Below are 18,293 nucleotides of genomic sequence, written 5' to 3' on the forward strand. Positions count from 1 at the left end.
GACCCTGTAAGTCTGTCCCTCTTCCCCTGCTGTGGAGGTCTTGGAGGCCCCGTGCTGCAAGCCACATTTCTAAAATATAAAGAGAGGTAGCCCAACACACTCAGACTTGATCTGAGTGACAAAAAAAAAAAAAAAATTGTTGTGTTAAGCCACTGAGATTTGAGGTTTAATTTGCTACTACCAGAATCACAGCTTGTCCCATACAGTACAAGTATTCAAAGGACCAAGCTAACAGCAAGTCAAAATTAACTTCTACTTCTCTTTCAGGTACTGAGCAGAGAACTCAGTACTTTTACAGGACAAATCTTCAAATATTCAAAGGCTGTTTCTCCCTAATTTTTTCTTCCCCATTAACCTCATTGCTCAATAACTAGCCTACTAGTGGGGTACTCTTCCATTTTAATTTAGTCAAACTCTGAACTCAAGAAGGGTAAATTACCAAAATTCACTGACACAAAGGTCTAAGACAGTATAAATATTTCTCTAACATTCTATTCTCTTTGACAATGAGAATCGATTTCCCACCATTGTGGATGGCCTCTTACTTTTTCTTTTTTTCACAAGCTGCTCAGAGCAGGTACCATTATAACTACATCTCTTCCAAGAGATTGTTTGGAGGCAGGGGAATGTCCCTGGCAAAATGATGGCTCCATCACCCACCATCTAGGGTTGTATCTCATTAGGTCTTACTGCAATTCTTAGCTACATTCTTGGGCCATCAGTATTCTCCCCTGGCCTTATGAAAATAGGCAAATGTTTTCATGTCATTCATTTCCCCACTTTATGGAGGCAAAACTTGGCAAGTTTAAAAAAATAACATGAGCTGGTAAATATGAATTATTTTTTCAAGAGGCCACTAGCTGTCTTCCTGAGAAGCACCAAGAAATCTTGCTAGCCAGATTAACTTTGTTGCAACCTTATGTCATTTTCACGTTCTGTGTTTCACGGATCTCAACAACAACCAGACAGAATTGGAGTCAGAACATCAGAGCTAGGCAAGAGATGAATGAAATGGCTTGAATTACCAGGATTCAGATAATGCTTGATTTTTAAAAACCCACTCAACACTAAAAATGCATTTATAACTTAGAGAATGCCCTGGATGGAAGACAGGTAAGGCTGATTTCATACCCCGAGTGCCTGGTGGGCAGGAGCACTTGAAATGGTTCACAAGGTCGATACAGGTGCCTCCGTTCTGGCATGGCTGGTTCTGGCACTCATCCACTTCATACTCGCAATTGACACCCTGATATCCTGGGACACACTGCCAAGAGCAAGCAAAACGAACAAGAAATATTGGCCCATTGTAGGACACAGACCTTGAGAGCAAATGAGATCTGGTAAGTTACCTGTGACCCTCTTCCCCCAGCCCTTGTACGCTTCTCTGGCATCATCACACTCTCTACTAACAATCTCGTGCAGTTAGCTCACATCTTACTGGCATTTATCACTTCCAGCCGAAAGTGACAAAAAGCCACTTGAAGGGGAAGGCAAGGACTGAATGTTCTGAGCGATATTTCAGATGATGCCTGTGCAAAACTGTCGTCCCTCCTGTGTGCAGGCTTCCCCTAAAATATGCATTCCTTTGTATGTGATGAGGACCCTGTGACTCACTCTAACGGTATGTGTGGATGGTAGTAAAGATATCACATGTATTGATCTCCAGGTTCAGGAAACTACATGTTTAAGTGTGAGAAACTGACTGGTATGGGGTGAGGGCCCAGAGAGGTGGGCTAGCTAGCTGGGCTAGAGGTAGGGGTTCCAGGGCTTTTAGGGCTCATCAAGAAAGAAGATACCGACCACAAAGTGGCTCTATTTGGGAAATGCTTTGAGTCCCTCACAGCATAAGATCATCGAGAGGGAGAAAGAGGGTAAGGAGAGGAGGGCAGATGAACTTGGAGGGAAGGGGGTTACAGAGATGGGGCTGACGTGTTTGGTGATATCACTCAGCAGCCAGGCCAAGGTCTGTGCATCAGAGAGCTCTGAAGGGCAGCTATGGCTTGGTATCTTCATGTCCTGGGGCTTATCTTACCTATGGCTAGCAGTGTCTGCTGCAGGTTTGCAGAATATACAAAGCAGGCAGGCTCTAAGTGGCTAAATTCTACTTATTAAGGCTATGTTTAAAACAACTGGATGTGTCAAAATTTGAGTTTGGTTCCAGTGGTTTCTGAGCTAACAGGTCTCAGCCTACTGTGAAGAAATAAACAACTTAGGGACCAATATACAGATGCCATCTTTGGCTCATTTATGATAAGTAGACAAGCAAAGCTTTTCTCAGGGTTGCTTGGTGGTCTAAGTTGGGATCAAATCCATGTCTCTGGTCTTTTGTTAAAATCTTGATCTAACCATTATCAGCCCAGACATTAAGAAGACATGACATGTCCCTTAAAAGACACACACATCCTCAAGTATACACATATAACAGTATGACACTACACAGAACAGGCTAAGCAACATTTTTTTGAGAGAATTATTAGTTGGTTGATCAATGACTGTATACAAAGATGACATGGGTCAAAGGGACACGCCTCAAAGTGGCTTCTCCTATCTCAACTGCTATTCAGGGAAATACCAGGAGCCGCAGGGCTGGGTGGGACTGTGAAATGCACAGCAGGCGAAGGTTGGCTTTGAATCCTGGAAGCAGCCCTGTGGAAGATGGTTCCAGACCTCTGTAAAATTATCTTACCAGAGCTATTTTAACTTATTGCACAGGGGGACTGAAAAAAACCAGTGATTAGTAAACACTGTAATTGTAACTGGAAAAAAAAATCTATAAATTGTGAAAATAAGACATAAGCAGCTAAACTCAATACGCTAATGTTCGTAGGAGTTGTGCCATCTTCTGGGAGGTCTCTGACCTCTCCCTGCTCATCTTACTCACCTCACATCTGTATCCACCAATGAAGTCCCTGCAGGTGGCTCCGTGCTGGCAAGGATTGGACGAGCACTCATCCAGCTGGTCCTCACAGTAGCTCCCGGTGTAGCCCAGGGGGCACTGGCAGTGATGCGAGTTGCCAGCACTGATACAGATGCCTGAGTGCTGGCACAGGCGGTCAACGGGCACCCCTGGGAAACCCAGTGGAGGAAGAAACATCACGGAAGGGCATACAACACGTCAGGTTCAGACCAACTAATCTAAGCCGGTTGACACATCAAACTTTATTATTGTCTAGTTCACAATCCTCGGTACCAGGTTTATATTAAAAATAAACAAGCTCTGAAAGTGGAATATGCCTTCCTTTCACTTCAAATACCTTTCTTTTTGGAATCTCTAGAGCTGTTTCTCTGCCCTTTCACCTTCTGTTTCAGACCCTTTCTCCAGAGTCTTCTCCATCCACTCCTGTCTTCCCTTCCCTCTCCTCCCATGATAACAATATTTGCCCTAAAACGCTGCTGGTCAGTCAATACTTTGTGGACGGACCCTTGAGTCTGAGGGGGCACAGCTCACCTCTGTGGGAGGCCGCAACCTCACAGGAGACATTGGGCACGTCACAGTAAGCACCAGCCCATCCAGACGGACACAGGCACCGGGACTGTGCTTTCTCCTGAATGCAAGTACCTTTGTTTTTACATGGAGACCGATTGCAGAGGTTCACCAGGGTCTGAAACAGGGGCATACACATACATCAACATTCAGACACCAGAAACGAAAAAAAAGTTACATTGCATTTTAAGAAATCAAAGGAAAGCATACTAATTAATAATTTAAAAAAAGAGCCCTCACCCAAGCCTTAAACTTAGATCCACTGTCCCCAGATAATCCAATCATTTTATACAGTCTAATTCCTTTTAGCTCTGCTATTTAAAAATTCTTACCACACAAGTTTAAGAATTTGAGGAAGCCCAATAGGTTAAGTTATCCCCTACACCACACTTACGTCTAGAAACATGGTCACCCTATGGGGCTAGAAAGAAAGAGAGAGTTAAAGCTGTCAGACAGCTCCTACGTGCTGCTCCTGAGTGAGAAATCCACGTGGGGCTTGATCAAGTCTGTCTGCGGTGAATAGAGTGAAAGGACTTAAAGTCTGTTAATAAACCTAAAAACTGTCAAAGAGCTTATCTGATGGGAGAAACTCAGGCTTATGAAAAGCATGAGACAAAGACTGTAAGTGAACTAGCACCTTCTCCAAAACTCACATGTGGTGGCCTGGCCCCCGGGGAGAGGAAGGCCATACTCAACAGTACAGACCTTTTGTGAAAGAAAGGGGGAAGGGCAGAGCGCTCCACGAGCACCTGTAGTCTGCACTGTGAGAACCAGCAGGAGCCCTGTGAAGAACACCCTCCTGAAGGGTGAGCTGTGACAAAGCGAGAGAGAGGCATGGACATATATACACTACCAAACGTAAGGTAGATAGCTAGTGGGAAGCAGCCGCATAGCACAGGGAGGTCAGCTCGTGCTTTGTGATCACCTGGAGGGGTGGGATAGGGAGGGTGGGAGGGAGGGAGACGCAAGAGGGAAGAGATATGGGAACATATGTATATGTATAACTGATTCACTTTGTTATAATGCAGAAACGAACACACCATTGTAAAGCAATTATACTCCAATAAAGATGTAAAAAAAAAAAAAAAACCCTCCTGATCCACAGAATCAGCAACAAGCTGTTTAACAGGCAGAGCTGCTTACAGCACCTTTGCTTACAGCAAAGCCTTATTGAAGTGTACTCTGTAAGTCTAGTTAAACGTGGCCATTTATTCCTAAGTTCTTTGGACTGCTGTTATTCTATCATGTACCATTGTTTGAGAGGTAAAGCTACATAAAATTAAACACAATGCTGTTTGGTACGCAACCTTGGAAAAGTTACTTTGCCCCTCTGGGGCTCAGTTTCTTCTTCCACGAAATGAAAGGCTAGACCAGTCAGCTCTGAGGGGTCCTTCCCTTATAAGAGTCTATGAAAACGTATATTATTATAAATAGTTGAATTTAAAAGACATGTGAATAGCTCGGTTTTGAGACTGTTACAATATTGCAAGACATGATAATTCTCATTATCCCCTTAGATGTTGTACCTGAATTTTAAAAATCGTATTTTGATTGTTCTTTATTTCCCTTTTTGCATTTCCTAAATGATATCTATGTGCTTATTTCCCACATGCATTTTCTGCAGTTCTTGGTTAGCCTGTTATAACAATTTTATATTTGTTAATCCATATAATCTTGCCAGTGTCACCATTTTGGAATCTACCAGCTATTAAGAAGCTCTCCAGATTTATCTCAGGGACATCCCTAAGACCCAGAACTTTCTCTTTTGGGTGGGGCTTATTCTGCCTAGAAAAGGAATAGGTGTAATATTCAACAATTCTGAGGGAGCTGAATGAATGGGATGGAGTCTAATTACCTGACAGTTTTTCCCAGTGTAGCCCAATGGGCAGATGCAGCGGTAGGTACCCAGGCCATCAACACATACTCCTTCATTCAGGCATGGATGAGAGTTGCATTCATTGATCTCATGGAGGCAGAAGGGGCCAGTGAAGCCCACAGGGCACAAGCAAGAGAAGGAGTTAATCCCATCGATACATGTGCCACCGTTGAAACAGGAGCTAAGAAGCAAACAGGAGAACAACATTAGCTATGCAATCTGGTTCCTCTGACCTGCTATTTAAAAACTAAGGTTCCTGGAATCTAAGATATTACAGAGGCAAATACTCCTGAGCACCCAAAACTCCTATATCCAGTAAACTTTACCTTTTTTCAAACTAGAATGGGCACCAGTCAGCCTGAATCTCAGCTTCCTTTGCACAGCCAAAAAGGTTAGAGGAGTATTTAAAAGTCTGAGCTTATTAGAGGCTGAGGTTCCTAAAGAAACTGAAGGTTTCCAAGTTTTACCCCGTGCTTCTGTAGCTTTCCATGTCTCAAATTTCACTTTATCCCTAAGTCAATTTAATTTATAAGGGAAGTGTTAAATAAATAGCTCTTGACTCTAGATTTCTTTATGGAAGAGAAACAGAACAAATTTGTTGATAATTAAAAAAGAAACAAACCTCCCAGAAATTACTTAAAGAGGGATGACAAATCTGCAAAGAAATAGGAATTTCTTAATTGTCAACTAAAATGAACAAGAGACCAAAAGGATATGGAATAGAATTATAGCTCTTTCTGTTCCCTATGCAAGCAACAAATGATGACCCATCTCACTAAGTTTTTTTTTTTTTTTTTTTTTTTTGCGGTACGCGGGCCTCTCACTGCCGTGGCCTCTCCCGTTGCGGAGCACAGCCTCCGGACACGCAGTCTCAGTGGCCATGGCTCACGGGCCCAGCCGCTCCGCGGCATGTGGGATCCTCCCGGACCGGGGCACGAACCCGTGTCCCCTGCATCAGCAGGCAGACTCTCAACCACTGTGCCACCAGGGAAGCCCTCTCACTAAGTTTTTCAACCTCTAACCTTTGAGCTTGTAACTAGATGTCTACAAGGACTCAGGAACCAGGAAATAAGAGGTGATTATGGGGTGGGATCCAAGTGGATGCCTTATGCCTGTCCCTTGATCCCAGTACTGTGCTCTGTAGTTTCCTCCTGTTTCTCCCTTTGCCCCTAAGACACTGGTGCCTGAGGACACGGGCTGCTCACCTCTCGGTGCACTCGTCAATGTTGTCCTCACAGTGGACTCCATCAAATCCCGCCTGGCACTTGCAGGTGTAGCTGTTGACATAGTCAGAGCAGGTCCCTCCGTTCTTACAGGGTTCACTCAGACACTCATCCATGTCTGTCTGACACCTGTCCCCAGTGAAGCCCGGAAGGCATAGGCAGGAGAAAGTATTCACTCCATCTACACAGGAACCTCCATTCTGGCAAGGATCTAAGCCATTGCACACAAGAATTAGAACTCTGAACAGCAGCATCAAGTTAACCTTAGACTCATAAAGGTGAGTACCCTGCACTGAGTCACACAAAGAACAGAAACAATTCTGACTTTTCTTTGCATCTGTTTTGCCCTGACTCCTCCATTTATGAAAATGAATGCAGTAACACTTCCCTGAGATTCTTAATAATAAGAATCTGTTTAATACCTGGAATGAACTCTCCATATACCACTAACAGTTTTGCAAACTTAATAGTCATAAAACTTGTATTTGTCCCACAAACTTGCATTTGTAAATCAAATATATGCCCCAATACACAGAATCTCAGAAGTAACAATACAGATTTTCAAAAGGTGTATGTGGTGGTGGAGTGGGTTGGGTAGGATGGAATAGATAGTAATCAGCCCCCTGCGCTAATCTATCTTTGCTTTCTTTTCCCTCCCTCTCTTCCTTTCTTCCCTCATTTCATTTTTCAAATGCACACAGAACATTTACCAAGACAGACCATACACTGGGCCATATGACATGCTTTAATAAATTTAAAGTAATTCAAATCATGTGGAGAATGTTCACTGATCACAATGGAATTAAACTAGAAATCAGTAACAAAACCTACCTGGAAGGAATCAGCAACAAAAGATATTTGGAAACTAAAGAACACACTTCTAAATAACTTATGGGTCACAGAACAAATCCAAATGGAAACCTGAAAGTATTTTGAGCTGAACGAAAAGAACATGACACATCAAAATTTGTGAAATACAGCTAAAGCAGTGTTTTGAGGGAAAATGTATAGCATTAAATGCTTATTTTAGAAGTAGTGGAATGAAACAAAATCTAAACTTCCATCTTAAGAAACTAGAAAAAGAAGGGCAAACTAAAACTAAAGTAGGCAATGAAAAGACTAAAGAGCAGAAATCAATGAAATAGGAAACAGTAAAACAACTGAGAAAAATCATGAAACTAAAACTGGGTTCATTTAAAAGATTATAAATAAATACATACCTACATACATAAGTATACATAATACATAAACAGATAGATAGATTACTAAAACCAATAATGCTCTACCGAGAGCAACCAGATGAAAAAAGAGAGAAGACATAAATAACCAATATCTGAAATAAGAGAAGGGAAATAACCCCATTTTAAAATAAACATTGAAAGTACAATAAAGGAATATCATGAAAGACTCAATGCCAACAATTCTGACAACTTAGATAAAGTAAAACTCATTCCTTGAAAGATGCAAATCACCAAAGCTCAATGAAAAAGAAATAGATACCCTGAACACCTATTAAAGGAATTAAATTTATAATTAAAAAAGCTTCCCAGAAAGAAAATTCTAGGCCTAGATGTTTAGAAGAAATGATACTAATTCTACTCAAAGTCTTCCAGAAAATAGAAAGGGAACACTTTCTGATTTGTTCTATGAGGCCAGCATCACCCTCTTATCAAAACTATACAAATATAGTATAAGAAAATTAGAGAACATGCCCCATGAACACAGATACAAAAATCCTTAGCAAAATTTGAGTAAATAATATCCAACAATATATGAGAGAGATAACACATCATGACCAAGTAGAATTTATCCCAGAAATTTAAGGTCAGTTCAACATTTGAAAATCAATTAACATAATTCACTTACATTAAAAGACCTTAAAAAACAGTATTACCACCTCAAGAGATACTGAAAAATCATCTGAAAGAAAAGTAACCCTCATTCATTATTAAAAGGAAGAAAATTCTCAGCCAACTGAAGGTAAATTGCAAAATTCTCACCAAATTGAGGTAAACTGAGGTAAATTCCTCAATTTGATGCTTTTCCCTTAGAATCAAGAACAAGGCAGGACCGGCTTCTCTCACCACTTCTATTCTGCATTTACTGAAGTCAGTGCAATAATGCAAGAAAAATAAATAAAATGCGTACAGATTTAGAAATAAACGAATACAGAAAAGAAATAAAAGGTATAGCAGTTGTATTTATTCAGAAATAACATAGTGTATTATCTCTATAAAAAAATCCTAGGAATCTAAACTAAACCAGAAGCTATACTAATCTGGAATTAATGATAAGTGAGTTTAGCAAGATTACAAAACAGAATTACTCAGTAAAACCTTTAGAACTCATATTCCCTCTCTTCAGAAAAGAGTTTTCATTATATGATTCTATTTATATAAAACTGTAAAAAAATTCACACAAATCCATAGTGACAGAGATAGATCCCTGGTTGCCTGGGACAGGAAAGTGGAAAGGAGAGTTAAGTTACAAAAGAGATGAGAATACTTTCAGGGGGGTGGACATGTTCGGTATCTTGAGTATTGGTTTCAGTTGTCGTACGGCAAGACTTATTGACTGGTACATTTAAATACTGGCAGTGTGCTGTATGTTAATGATACTTCAAGAGATGTGCTTTTCTAAAAAAGCTGTCATAGCATTGTTCCCACTTCGTCAATGTACAAAAATCAGTAAGGCAACACTTAGAAGGGACTACCCTGCCTTAACTCCTAAAGCCACTGGCTTCAAAATGAAGATTTTTAAAGTACAAAGACTAAAGACACATGGTAAACTATTGGACGGCCCGTCTCGGCACTGAGAGGCGAGCGCCTCCGCTGAGTTCTGCTCTGCTCCCTACGCTCTCCTCTCCCTCGGGGACTTAGGAGCAGGCTGGCATACTCACTGGCAAGGCAGTCATCGATGTCCTCCTCACAGTCCATACCACTGAAGCCTGGAGGACACTCGCACATGTAGCTGCCCTGGGTGTTATGGCAGAGACCGTGGTTCATGCAGGGCTTGGAGACACACTCGTCAATGTCAACTGTACACCGCTGACCTGGAAACACAGGGGCAATGAACGGTCCAGTCTTTGGAAGTCGATTCCCACAGAAATTTATGTGGGGCCTGAGCTTCAGCTGGGGTAGGTGGGGCTACTCCAAGGATATTCCGGTTGGTCTCCTGCTTTTGGAAGTCCCTGAAGGCTTCTGTGCCCCTAGCAGTTGATGCTACAATGCCCTGTAGAACATCATGGTTTCAGACTCTGGTGGGAGTCCTCTAGCCCCAGAGACATGCAAAACGGAAAGGCTTTCGGCTTTCTAAAACATTCCAGTTAGCAGCTTCTATACATGGCCTCCGTTCTTAACAAAAGAGGGCAAGCCTCAAAAGACCAGGTCCTCCGTGTCATCAGATAACCTGACCACCTTGTTTAAGGCTCTTGGTTTCCCCATTCCCATGTTGTTACCTTGCCAGCCAGGAGCACACAGGCAGGTGTAACTCTCAAAATCTGGTGCCTCTTTGCAAACACCAGCATTCTCACAAGGGTTTGGGGAACAGGGAGCCAATACAGTCTGACAGTTCTTTCCTGTAAATCAAATGACAGAGTTCATTATAGAGAAAAATTCCAAGGAAACTGAAACTCCCCCCCCCACCCCACCAAATTCTATACTGAAGGATGATCTCTGAATTCAGGTCTAACGTAATGGATAAGAGCTTTGGAATCTGAGAGACCTATGGACTTTTGTGTCTTGGCTCTGATGTGATTACTAACAGTGTGATCTCAGGCAAGTTATCTTCTCTGAGCTTCCACATAAATAAGATGGGAATTAGGATGGTATATAACTCATAGAGGCTTTTTGTGGATTAAATGATAAAATGCTTACAAAGTCCTTATTAGCATAGGGCCCAGTACCTAGAGTAAGTACTCAACAACTGTTGGGCTGCTGTCATCTTCATATTATTATCACAAGGGGTTACATGGATTTGGAATCCTGCATCAATCAGGGGTGACAGTTTCTGCATCTTCATAGCTAAGATTCAGCTACTCAGATGCTTAGCCACACAGATCTACCTTCACATGAGCAGGAAAGAAGTAACACAGCCACCTACTCCTCAAAACCTCTGCCGGCCTGTTCCAGAAGGCAATGGGGTTGATGAGAAGGCCACCAGAGGTGGAAAACAGTGAAGTAATTCTGAATGCCTAGTAACATCTCTCCTTATATCAACAACATGACATTGATAGTTGCCCATCAACATTTCCTATCTTAGTATACTGAATATAAGACTCCAGAAAAAAATTAAAAGAATGCTTTTATTAAAGGGGAGATAGGCTTTTTCCAAGATGGCAGAGGAGTAGGAGGACGTGGAGTTGCCCTCTCCCCACAAATGCACTGGGAATACATCTACAAGTGGAACAATTCTCCCAGAGCACCTGCTGAACACTAGCAGAGGACCTTGGACACCTAAAAGGACAAGAAAGATCCCCACATAACCAAGTAGCATGAAAGATAGAAGAAGGGAAAAGGAAGAGGAGAGGAAGCAGGATGGGACCTGTACCCCTGGCAGGGAGATGAAGGTGAGGAGAGGTTGCCACATCTGGGGAAGCTTCCTCACCGGCAGGGAGATCAGCTGGGACAGAAGGGGAGACTTGGAGACTCAGAGGAGAGCCCGGCAACTGGTCTGTGGCAGGCAGGACACAGTGAGACCTATGCAGATGGTCCGTGCCACAGTCCTGTGCCACCCAGCCTGAGACGGGTGCCTGCAGGTGCACACGGGGGCTGGGTGCCAGACGTGGGGTTTGGAGAGCAGACCTGGGGAGGGGACTGCTGTTGGTTGTGAGGAGACAGCCTGAAGGGACGGGAGTGAGGAGCTCTGCAACCAGGAATGCTTGTGGAGGAAGCCCGGACCGCCACAGAAGTGAAGCGCCCCGTGTAAAGGGCAGGGTCGCCATTGTGCAGCCTCTCTCCTCGTGAGGCAGGCCCTGCCTCCACGGGCACGAGGGAGGGCTCCGGCTGGAGGCCGTTTGTGCCCCCCCTTCCATCGCTTCCTCTGCCTCCATCCCCCCCACCCCAGCCTGGACAGCACGCTGGCCCCCGTCGCCACCTGGGCTCCTTCCAGCCTGACGAGTTCGTGTGCTCCGGCCACCTCTGGAGCAGACTCCGGTGAGAGGAACACACACAGAGGTGGGGCTGAAACCACAGCTGAGCCCCAGGGCCCGTGTGACTAAGGAAGAAGACCTTAAGCCTCTCCTCACAGCTACACGAACCCAGAGTTACACCTCCTCTGATGGCTTCCTAAATTCAGCGCCTGTGAGACATCCCAAAGGACAAGTGCTCTTGCAGCTGGGACGGGTCTGGCTTTAGCAGCTGTAGGCTCTGTGGGCACATACACAGAGGCTGGGCCAGGTCAGAATCTGAGCTGCCACCACAGCTCCCACAGCGGGTCCAGGTTCATTACTACTGCAGTCCCGGGACCTGACTTCAGTGGATCTGCGCCAGTGGCCTGGTGAAAACAATGCCCGAGAGTCACCAGGGCCAACTGCCAGCATACCCACAGTTACAGTGGGACCAAGAGCAGTGCCAACAACAGTGTACTTTGTGAGCCTGCACAATGGGCAAAAGGGGACACAATAGAGCACATTCACGGGTGAACAGCTCCAAAGGAGGAAAACTCAGTGACTCCTCTCCCAGTGGGAGCACTCCAATCCCACCTTCCTTGCACTGCAGATCAGAAACACAGTTAATAAACAGATCTAGGGGCCTCTACTCCAACAACTAGGGATCAGGCCCTGCCCCTGACAGGACAGTGACAACCACAGAGCAAAAAGGAGGCCCTGTTCAATATCCAGGACCAGCCTCTGGTCACCACAACACCAATCAAACTCCCTATCAAGGGGATAATGGTACAAGCCTCTGGACCAACCTCACCCACCAGGGGGCAGACACAAGAAGCAAGAGGAACTACAATCCTGCAGCCTGTGGAAAGGAGAACATAAACATAGTAAGAGTGACAAAATGAGAAGTAAAAGAAATATATTGCAGACGAAGGAGCGAGATAGAAACCTATAAGAACAACTAAATGAAGAGGAGATAGGCAATCTACCTGAAAAAGAATTCAGAGTAATAATAGTAAAGATGATCCAAGATCTCGGAAAAAGAATGGAGGCACGGCTCGAGAAGATATAGGAAATGTTTAACAAAGACCTAGAAGAACTAAAAAACAAACAAACAGAGATGAACAATACAGTAACTGAAATTAAAAATACACTAGAAGGAATCAATGGCAGAATAACTGAGGCAGAAGAACAGATAAGTGACCTGGAAGACAGAATGGTAGAAATCTCTGTGGTGGAACAGAATAAAGAAAAAATAATGAAAAGAAATGAAGACCATCTCAGAAACCTCTGGGATAACATCAAATGCACCAACATTCGAATTATAGGAGTCCCAGAAAAAAAAGAGAAAGGGCCTGAGAAAATATTTGAAGAGATTACAGTCAAAAACTTCCCTAACATGGGAAAGGAAATAGTCACCCAAGTCCAGGAAGTACAGAGAGTCCCATACAGGATAAACCCAAGGAGGAACATGCCCAGACACACAATAATCAAACTAACAAAAATTAAATACAAAGAAAAAATATTAAAAGCAACAAGGGAAAAGCAAGAAGTAACATACAAGGGAATCCCCCATAAGGTAATCAGCTGATTTTTCAGCAGAAGTTCTGCAGGCCAGAAGGGAGTGGCATGATATATTTTAAGTGATGAAAGGAAAAAACCTACAACCAAGAATACTCTACCCAGCAAAGCTCTCATTCAGAGTTGATGGAGAAATCAAAAGCTTTACAGAGAAGTAAAAGCTTTACAGAGAAGCAAAAGCTAAGAGAATTCAGCACCACCAAACCAGCTGTACAACAAATGCTAAAGGAACTTCTCTAGGCGGGAAACACAAGAGAAAAGAACAAAAGAGGAAAGGAAGAAAAAAGGATCTACAAAAACAAACCCAAAACAATTAAGAAAATGTCAATAGGCACACACGTATCAATACTTACCTTAAATATAAATGGATTAAATGTTTCAACCAAAAGACACAGACTGGCCAAATGGATACAAAAATAAGATCCATATATATGCTGCCTACAAGAGACCCACTTCAGACCTAGGTACACATACAGACTGAAAGTGAGGGGATGGAGAAAGATATTCCATGCAAATGGAAATCAAAAGAAAGCTGGAGTAGCAATACTCATATCAGACAAAATAGACTTTAAAATAAATACTGTTACAAGAGACAAGGAAGGGCACTACATAATGATCAAGGGATCAGTGCAAGAAAAAGATACAACAATTGTAAATATATATGCACCCAACATAGGAGCACCTCAATATACAAGGCAAATGCTAACAATCATAAAAGGGGAAATTGACAGTTAACACAGTAATAGTGGGGGACTTTAACACCTCACTTACACAAATGGACAGATCATCCAGACAGAAAATTAATAAGAAACATAAGCCTTAAATGACACATTAGACTTAGATAGACTTAATTGACACTTATAGCACATTCCATCCGAAAGCAGCAGAATACACTTTCTTCTCAAGTGCACATGGAACATTCTCCAGGATAGATCACATCTTGGGTCACAAATCAAGCCTCGGTAAATTTAAGAAAACTGAAATCATATCAAGCATTTTTTTTACCACAACATTATGAGATTAGAAATCAATTACAGGAAAAAAACCTGTAAAAAACACAAACACATGGAGGCTAAACAATATGTTACTAAATAACCAAGAGATCACTGAAGAAATCAAAGAGAAAATCAAAAAATACCTAGAGACCACGAAAACACGATCATCTAAAACCTATGGGATGCAGCAAAAGCAGTTCTAAGAGGGAATTTTATAGCAATACAGTCCTACCTCAGGAAACAAGAAAAGTCTCAAATAAACAAACTAATACACCTAAAGCAACTAGAGAAAGAAGAACAAACAAAACCCAAAGTTAGTAGAAGGAAAGAAATCATATAGATCAGAGCAGAAATAAATGAAATAGAGACAAAGAAAACAATAGCAAAGATCAATGAAACTAAAAGCTCGTTCTTTGAGAAGATAAACAAAATTGATAAACCTTTAGCCAGACTCCTCAAGAAAAAGAGGGAGAGGACTCAAATCAATAAAATTGAAATGAAAAAGAAGTTACAATGAACACCACAGAAATACAAAGGATCATAAGAGACTACTACAAGCAGCTGTATGCCAATAAAACGGACAACCTGGAAGAAGTGGACAAATTCTTAGAAAGGTACAATCTCCCAAGACTGAACCAGGAAGAAATAGAGAATATGAACAGACCAATCACAAGTACTGAAATTGAAACTGGGATTAAAATTCTTCCAACAAACGGAAGTCCAGGACCAGATGGCTTCACAGGCAAATTCTATCAAACATTTAGAGAAGAGTTAACACCTGCCCTTCTGAAACTCTTCCAAAAATTGCAGAGGGTGGAACACTCCCAAGTACATTCTACGAGGCCACCATCCCCCTGATACCAAACACAGGCAAAGATATCACAAAAAAAGAAAATTACAGGCCAATATCACTGATGAACATAGATGTAAAAATCCTCAACAAAATACTAGCAAACCAAATTCAAAAACACATTAAAAGGCTCATACACCATGATCAAGTGGGATATATTCCAGGGATGCAAAGATTTTTCAGGATCCGCAAATCAATGTGATACACCACATCAACAAATTGAAGAATAAAAACCATATGATCATCTCCATAGATACATAAAAAGCTTTTGACAAAATTCAACACCCATGTATGATAAAAACTCTCCAGAAAGTGGGCATACAGCGAACCCACCTCAACATAATAAAAGCTATATATGACAAACCAACAGAAAACATCATTTCAATGGTGAAAAACTGAAAGCATTTCCTCTAAGATCAGGAAAAAGAAAAGGATGTCAACTCTCACCACTATTATTCAACATGGTTTTGGAAGTCCTAGCCATGGCAATCAGAGAAGAAAAAGAAATTAAAGGAATCCAAATTGAAAAAGAAGAAGTAAAACTGTCACTGTTTGCAGATGACATGACACTATACAGAGAAAACCCTAAAAACGCTACTGAAAAACTACTAGAGCTCATCAATGGATTTGGTAAAGTTGCAGGACACAAAATTAATACACAGAAATCTCTTGCATTTCTATACACTAACAACGAAAGATCAGAAAGAGAAATCGAGGAAACAGTCTCATTTACCATCACATCGAAAAGAATAAAATACCTAGGAATAAACCTACCTAAGGAGGCAAAAGACCTGTACTCAGAAAACTATAAGACACTGAGGAAAGAAATCAAAGATGACACAAACAGATGGAAAGGTGATACCATGTTCTTGGATTGGAAGAATCAATATTGTGAAAATGACTATACTACCCAAAACAATCTACAAAATCAATGAAATACTATCAAATTACCAATGGCATTTTTCACAGAATTAGAACAGAAAAGTTTACAATTTGTATGGAAACACAAGAGACCCTAAAAAGCCAAAGAAATCTTGAAAAAGAAAAACAGAGCTGGAGAAATCAGGCTCCCTGACTTCAGACTATACTACAAAGCTACAGTAATCAAGACAGTATGGCACTGGCACAAAAACAGAAATATAGATCAATGGAACAGGATAGAAAGCCCAGAGACAAACCCACGCACCTATGGTCACCTAATCTATGACAAAGGAGGCAAGAATATACAACGGAGAAAAAGACAGTCTCTGCAATAAGTGGTACTGGGAAAACTGGACAGCTACATGTAAATGAGTGAAATCAGAACACTCTCTAATACCATACACAAAAATAAACTCTAAATGGGTTAAAGACCTAAGTGTAAGGCTGGATACTATAAAACTCTTAGAGGAAAACATGGGCAAAATGCTCTTTGACATATATCACAGCAAGATCTTTTTCAATCAACGTCCTAGAGTAATGGAAATAAAAACAAAAATAAACAAATGGGACCTAATGAAACTTAAAAGCTTTTGCACAGCAAAAGAAACCATAAACAAGATAAAAAAACAACCCTCAGAATGGGAGAGAATATTTGCAAATGAAGCAACTGACAAGGGATTAACCTCCAAAATATACAAATAGCTCATGCAGCTCAATTAAAAGAAAACCAAAAACAATCCAATCAAAAAATGGGCTGAAGATCTAAATAGACATTTCTCCAAAGAAGACATACAGATGGCTAAAAAAGCACGTGAAAAGATGCACAGCATCACTAATTATTAGAGAAATGCAAGTCAAAACTACAATGAGATATCACCTCACACCCGTCAGAAGGGCCATCATCAAAAACTCGACAAACAATAAATGCTAGAGGGGGTGTGGAGAAAAGGGAACCCTCCTGCACTGCTGGTGGGAATGTGAATTGGTACAGCCACTATGGAGAACAGTATGGAGGTTCCTTAAAAAACTACAAATAGAACTACCATATGATCCAGCAATCCCACTCCTGGGCATATATCTGAAGAAAATAAATACACTAATTCAAAAAGTTACATGCACCTCAATGTTCAAAGCAGCCTTATTTATAATAGCCAAGATATGGAAGCAACCGAGGTATCCATCAATAGATGAATGGATAAAGAAGATGTGATATGTGATACACACACACACACACACACACACACACACACACACAGAGGAATATTACTCAGCCATAAAAAAAGAATTAAATTCTACCATTTGCAACAACATGGATGGATTTAGAAGATATTACGCTTAGTGAAATGAGTCAGACAGAGAAAGACAAATACTGTATGTTATCACTTATATGTGGAATCTAAAAAACAAGACAAACAAATGAATATAACAAAATCGAAACAGACTCACAGATATAGAGAACAAACTAATGGTTACTAGTGGGGAGAGGGAAGGGGAGTAGGGCAAGATAGGGGTAGGGGATTAAGAGATACATACTACTACATATAAAATAGATAAGCTACATATATATAAGGTACAGCACAAGGAATATAGCCATTATTTTGCAGTAACTTTAAATGGAGTATAATCTTTAAATATACTGAATCACTATAGTGTACACCTGAAATGAATATAATGTAAATCAATTATACTTCAACAAAATAAAGTCAAATTACAACTAACTCAATTTAAAATTTTATCCTAAAATTTTGTATTCAGAAAGAAAACAATATTACCACAAATTTTCATCAATATCCCTAACAAGTTTTTAATGTGTCTGGTCAGAATAATGGCTCACAAGAAAAGGCAACGTTTCCTAGTTCCCTTCATGCTGGCCAAATTCAATGACACTTAAAACACTTAGTGACAACTCAGCACTGAAATTTTAATCTGCATAGATTTCCAGTCTCATATAATTTCTCAAAATTCACAAGTAGTAAATTCTTTTAATAAGATCCTAATACACAGAAAAACCAACAGCCAGCATTTAGTCAAATATTCTTATAGTATCTGAATAGCAAGAAGACAAATATTTTCAAGATGACCTGTGCACCTTAGTCATATTCAGGTAAGTCTCTAATGTGCCTGAACATAGTGACACCTGCTTGTATCTCCCTACAGCCATCAATTCTCAGTCTTTATGGCTGTGAGTGAGATCATCTGCTCAGTACCAACAAATGTGATCAGCACTATCACTGTGAAATGGCGTTATTTAGACTGTCT

The 18,293-nt window shown here is 41.2% G+C and overlaps 1 protein-coding gene across 1 annotated transcript in view; it reads right to left on the reverse strand.

Moving 5' to 3' along the window:
• The window catches only part of NOTCH2 (notch receptor 2), a 177,485-nt gene that overhangs the window by 21,293 nt on the left and 137,899 nt on the right, over positions 1–18,293 (reverse strand). Inside the window, exons 16-22 of the mRNA XM_079932106.1 lie at positions 10,041–10,160; positions 9,483–9,635; positions 6,566–6,794; positions 5,340–5,541; positions 3,449–3,602; positions 2,882–3,066; positions 1,132–1,264 (exon numbers count right to left, since the gene is read on the reverse strand). Of these exons, the coding sequence (XP_079788232.1) occupies positions 1,132–1,264; positions 2,882–3,066; positions 3,449–3,602; positions 5,340–5,541; positions 6,566–6,794; positions 9,483–9,635; positions 10,041–10,160 (1,176 nt within the window). The remainder of the gene's footprint in view (positions 1–1,131; positions 1,265–2,881; positions 3,067–3,448; positions 3,603–5,339; positions 5,542–6,565; positions 6,795–9,482; positions 9,636–10,040; positions 10,161–18,293) is intronic.

The sequence above is a fragment of the Stenella coeruleoalba genome (genome assembly GCF_951394435.1).
Source record: "Stenella coeruleoalba genome assembly, chromosome: 1".
Classification (NCBI taxonomy): domain Eukaryota; kingdom Metazoa; phylum Chordata; class Mammalia; order Artiodactyla; family Delphinidae; genus Stenella; species Stenella coeruleoalba.